We start from the raw sequence: 6,271 nt of genomic DNA on the forward strand, positions 1-6,271 counted from the left end.
CTAGTGTTCCGTGTTAGCCCTGATATAAAAATTATCAACATAGTGTTAAGCATCGTATTAACACGATTTCTCCTTCGTGTTAGTGTTAATATCGAAGATGCGATTTCAGGGGTTACCTGAACACATTATTTGTGGGTGAAAATGACATAATTATGTAGTTTCTTTTGGCAATCGGTTTTATTTTAATTTTTAAATTCTAATCGATTCCCGTCTGAAATAAGTCTAAAAATGGATTTAGAAATTCTGCGCTAACACTAATCTCTAAGGTATTAACACGAGCATAAGTTCAAGTTTAGTGTTGGTGTTAGCAGCCATTTTATTTCATTAAAAGTATTTTTATATCGGTTGCTCAAGCTATTGCTGTACAAAATAGAGGCGACAATTTGGAAAGGCATCCTGCTAAAAGTGCGGAACCGATTGAACGTCACATCCGGGTGAATCAACATGAATTAGATGAGTTATCGGCTGAGTATCATGATTTTAGAGTTGGAAACAAATGTGTGTTTCTCAAAAACACGTGGAGACATTTTTGGTATATCTGGCTTCAGGGGGTTATTACAGAAATGTTGGTTTTTCCACTGGCGTGGCTAAAACTTCTACCTTGTTATACGTCCATGAGGTTGCCGATTTTTTCTTAAGCATTGCTCCAAGATTCATCAAACTACCACGCCCGGAGGAATATCCTAATTTAACAACAACTGTTAGAGATGTTGATGGTAATAACAAAGATATCATACTCTATATTGACGGTGTAATCATTAGAATTCAACGCCCAGACCATGCAGGAGATGCTTATTATTGTGGACGACATGGAAAATCATGTGACTCTATTGATGTCCAGTATGTTTGTGATAAATTCGGAAGGATTCGACATGTCATATCTGGACTACCTGGTTCAACCCTCGATAAAATTGTAGCAGAATGGTCTCCCGAATTCATGCAGTATCTGCACACACTACCGAACGACGTCGTTGTTTTAGGTGACCCTTCTTATCGTAATTTACACCCATCTGTGATGCACACATTTACTGGCGCGAATCTGAACCAACAACAAATGCAATTTAACGACACTTGCACACGGCAGAGATAAATTGTAGAGAGAACTATAGGTGCCACAGAATTAAAATGGAGGATGACTCAGATGAAAGAAAACAGATTTGCTGCCAAAAAGGACCAAATTTAGCATCAATATGTTCCATCGCTGTATGTGTTCTTCACAATCGTTACACACATTTTTTGTAATAAATATAATCAATGATATCCAATACGGTGTGAAATTAATCATCAACGGCAACGATTGGTGTCCAAAATGTAGTCCTACACGTCAATGCTGTACAATAAGTAGAACATTCCTCCTGGACCATGTTTGTCAACATATCAGTGCAAAATAGCTAATATATGCCCCAATATGTATTCAGTAATGCATTTACTTATATTTATAGTCCAATGGGCTTGACTAATGGACAAGGCTTTTCTTCCTTAGCGAAGCACGATAGTACATACTTTCCGAACACCTGACACCACTCTGGGATTGTCAACTCACCACCCCCTTTATAATATACGCAGCTAGCTAATAAGATTTAATTGATATATTCATTAATACACAACACATTTCATTAACAAATAAAAAATAAAAAAAATACATTTTTTGATACCCATAAAATAATAAAATATGTGACATGTGTCTTTGTCTGAAATTCAAGAAAATTACTAGAGTATTTATTTAGAAAAATAGGAAACATGAAATTTATATTTCCTTCTGTTTACTGTATTTGTAGATTAATCTGGGTTAGGTGTTTGCGAAACAAAACCTAAATGTTCAACTACTTCTAAATTATGCACAGTCATAAACCCCATTCGTATCATCTTCAGTTCATTGTGCATAGCTGCCATTAATTCCGTCTGTTGTGACATCAATTGGAGATACTGCTGTTGCTGATCGGTAGAGGTTTCCAAATATTTCTTTGCGTGTTCTGTTTCTGTTTTTTTGGTGGTGGAGATTTGGGTGATGATGAAGCTGAAGATGAAGCACTTTTGGATACTGATGTAGATCTGACTGTCTGTTGTACCCCCTTCTCTGTCATTACAGCCATTGGTTTCACATTACTTCCATTTGGAAAATACAAATCCAAATAATCCTGGTAAAGCGTGAATACTGTTTCGGAACACCTTAATTTGGGAACAACATCTTCTGTGCCTTGACCTGATTCTTTGGTTTTCCTGATAATATCACGAAACTTGCGGCCCATGTTACATCACATTTTCCACCACTGAACCATCCGTGGGTGGAAGCATCTGTTCTCCAACAAACGATTTACCTCCTTTCCGGAGCTTAACAAACTTTCCATTATTCTCTAATACAATTGTCAGCATTGTTTTCAGCTTGTCTGATGTCCATATATAACTCTTTGGAGCCACACCTATCGCCATCATTAAACACTGATTCTAACTTAGATTTCAATCAATTAAATGAATTGGGTCAAAATTTACAGGTTGCATGTGTGTTTTAGGTCACGTGCATCTAAGGATGTTCTAAAGGTAATTCCTATCAGATTATTCTGCCGTTCTACCAAGGGAACGCCCACTCGAAACTCCCTAAATTTGAATAATGTATGTACTTTGGCTACAAAAAATGCCAAACTACTTACTATTAATATTGAACGTGTTCGATATCGAGCTATAGTATTTTATCTTGTAATGAGAAAAAATCCTCCAGAATGTCCATTTAACGAAGTCCCAGTAGGGAATATTTCAAATATCTAACGTAAAACTATAAATAGAATAATACGTACAGTTTCCTTGACAACACCCCTTTACACAATCTCTGCTTGTAATGTAATGTTAACTGTGTGTTATTGAGGCGTGTATCTCAAGCGAAAAGGACATGATCACTCCTGTTCACTTCTTGCGTATATCAATTTAGCCTTACTTAGAGTGCATATAACACTAAGTTTTGTTTTTACCTCGCGGGTGTGGGGCAAAGCAGGGTATGCTTACCATTCTTGACACCTGATATCACTTTCATTATGAAATACTTTCTCATTAATTGATATATTTCCAAGCAGGGCATGCTTACCATTCTTGACACATGATACCACTTTTATTATGAAATACTTCCTCATTTATTGATATATTTCCGCATATGAAAAATTCATTAGCTCCTACCAATGTTTTGACAATATGATTTTATGGAATTTGATTTTTGTTTTGCGGTTCGGATCGTTGGTAGATTAAGTTTTATTATTGCTATTACTATGATAAAAACACAAAAACAATAAAGTTAGATAGGCTTACATTAGTTTTCATAGTAGGCCTATTAGTTTAGGGATGTTTTAAATGTACTTTCTATCAGATTGTCCTGCCGTTCTACCAAGGGAACGCCCACTCGAAACAACGTCCAGTCTGAACAAACTTGGTATGTCCAAACGTGGCTTTGCACACCAGGAAAATTTCTCCAAGCACTGCGATCGGTCTCAGAGATACACACTTCACCAGAAGGGGGGGGGGGGGGGGGGGGGGGGGGGGGGGGGTTTGTCTCATTTATTTTAACTGCAAAAACATCGAACATGGGTTCATACTCTGGTCTTTCCCCTCCCCCTCCCTTCCTTTCGAATTTCTCCAACCTGGGGGACACAATTTAAGACAGCAGCAGAAGACACAATTCAAATGAAAAGTAGGTATGTTTTAATTCGCTTAGCACACAATAAATCAGGAAAATAAATTAGAGAGCTCTGTCCGTCTAGCTGCATCGCAGCCACTACAGGCCGCTCTACCGAGTACGACTCACACAAAGGGAAGGCCTCAATGGAAATAAACCAGCAAACATCAACGCTTTCAATTCCTAACCAACGTTCGTTCCTCTTGTACTAGTCAGTCCTATCTTCTCGTAGTCACTCGTTCATAAAGAGTTCCCTACCAGTAGGGTAAAACTAACCTGTCTCAAGACGGACTAAACCCCTACCAGTAGGGTAAAACTAACCTGTCTCAAGACGGTCTAAACCCAGCTCACGTTCCCTGTTGGTGGGTGAACAATCCAACGCTTGGCGAATTAAAAAGAAACGTCGCTAAGAATGCTGGACTACCACAAGCCAGTTATCCCTGTGGTAACTTTTCTGACACCTCTTGCGGGAAGCAGTGAAAATAGAGCTCTCCTTTCGTCACCTTAAGGGAGACACAAAATATTGTTTATATGGTGTTAATGAAAATGTAATATTAAATTCGCGTAACACCAGACATACAATATTAACACGAAGAAAGAGTTCAAATGTCGTGTCATGTGTTGGTGTTAACACTCACCCATTGTAGTTGGATATTAACACGGAGTGTGTAACACGAGCTTACTATAGGTATGATTTCTTGGATGTTAAATATCACACAGAACCGATCTGTATGGATTTTTAGCCTTAATTAAAATTTCTAAAATATATTTGATGATGTGATATAGTATATTAAAGCTTTATTTGAACGTGTTTATTATTTCTTAACGCGGTTTATTTGATGTTAGTCCGAAAGACTTGACCTCATACTGGTGTTCCGTGTTAGCCCTCATATAAAAATTATCAACATGGTGTTAAGCATCGTATTAACACGATTTCTCCTTCGTGTTAGTCTTAATATCGAAAATGCGATTTCAGGGGTTACCTTAAGACATTATTTGCGGGTGAAAATGACATAATTATGAAATTTCTTTTGGCAATCGGTTTTATTTTACAATTTGACATTCGGTACTTAAATTCTAATCGATTCCCGTCTGAAATGAGTCTAAAAATGGATTTAGAAATTCTGCGCTAACACTAATCTCTTGGGTATTAACACGAGCATGAGTTCAAGTTTAGTGTTGGTGTTAGCAGCCATTTTATTTCATTTAAATGCTCAAGCTATTGCTGTACAAAATAGAGGCAACAATTTGGAAAGGCATCCTGCTACAAGTGCGGAACCGTTTGTACGTCATATCCGGGTGAATCAACATGAATTAGATGAGTTATCGGCTGAGTATCGTGATTATAGAGTTCGAGACCCAGCAAGGAAACAAATGCGTGTTTTTCAAAAACGCACGCAGACATTTTAGTATATCTGGCTTCAGGTGGTTTTTCCAGTGCCGTAGCTAAAACTACTACCTTGTTATACGTCCATGAGGTTGCCAATTCTTTTTTAAGCTTTGCTCCAAGATTCATCAAACTACCACGCCCAGAGGAATACGCTAATTTAACTGTTAGAGATGTTGATGGTAATAACAAAGATATCATAATCTATATTGACGGTGTAATCATTCGAATTCAACGCCCAGGCCATGCAAGAGATGCTTACCATTCTTGACACCCGATACCACTTTCATTATGAAATACTTCCTCATTTATCGGTATTTCCGCGAATTAAAAAGCAACGTCGCTAAGAACGCTTGGCTTCCCACAAAACACCCCGCCAGCCTAAACCGCCCTAAGCACAGGGAACTCCTCGCTAAGCACCTTGCGCTCGCCGACACTGCCCCGAATGCGGCCACTCTCGTGGTCCTCATCGAGTGAGTTGAAGAAACAAAACAATGCAAGAACAATTTTTAGAAATATTGTTTATATGGTGTTAATGAAAATGTAATATTAGATTCGCGTAACACCAGACATACAATATTAACACGAAGAATGAGTTCAAATGTCGTGTCATGTGTTGGTGTTAACACTAACACAGAACACTAACTCGAGATTTGACCTCACTCAGTGAATGCGGAGTTAACAACCACATGTATTATATCCTATTAATATAGTACAAGGACAACCAGCTGTCAGACTAAAAATTGAACAAGGCTCTAAATTGGCTCGGACTAGCCTATTCTTGGACTATAATATATAGAAAACTAGCTTTAAACACTGAACAAATCTTAAGAAACAATCGGATCTTAGAAATCGGTCTAAAACTTAGAACCAAGTCACATATATATCGGGTCTCATTTTGATGTAATTTTTTTAAAAGGATTTTAAAAAGGGGTGACATGAATCACACACAATCAATGACCGACATCTCTACTCTCTTCAACAAGCATGGCAAGAAAGGAAGTAGCCCAGAAAGTAATTGCTACAGCTTCATGGATACCCATCTCAAATTAAATCTCTAAGAAAGCAGCGCAACAATCGTACCACCCTACGAAGAAGAATTCGAACCAATTGATAATCTTCATTGATCTCCAGAAACAGCAAACAGTATTTATTTGTTTTGGATACACCAGCTTCAAGCATCGAGTAAGTCTTTAAACTAATTACTGGGGATAAATATACTGAGA

The 6,271-nt window shown here is 37.8% G+C and overlaps 1 protein-coding gene across 1 annotated transcript; it reads left to right on the top strand.

Annotated features, from left to right (window-relative positions):
• Nucleotides 1–496: 496 nt before the first annotated feature.
• Nucleotides 497–1,090, top strand: LOTGIDRAFT_153920 (hypothetical protein; the record flags this gene model as incomplete). Its single annotated transcript, XM_009059916.1, has 1 exon — nucleotides 497–1,090. The coding sequence occupies one exon, from the start codon at nucleotides 497–499 to the stop codon at nucleotides 1,088–1,090; it is 594 nt and encodes a 197-aa protein (XP_009058164.1).
• Between the last annotated feature and the right edge of the window lie 5,181 nt (nucleotides 1,091–6,271).

Source organism: Lottia gigantea (genome assembly GCF_000327385.1).
Source record: "Lottia gigantea unplaced genomic scaffold LOTGIsca_4, whole genome shotgun sequence".
In the NCBI taxonomy this organism is placed as follows: domain Eukaryota; kingdom Metazoa; phylum Mollusca; class Gastropoda; family Lottiidae; genus Lottia; species Lottia gigantea.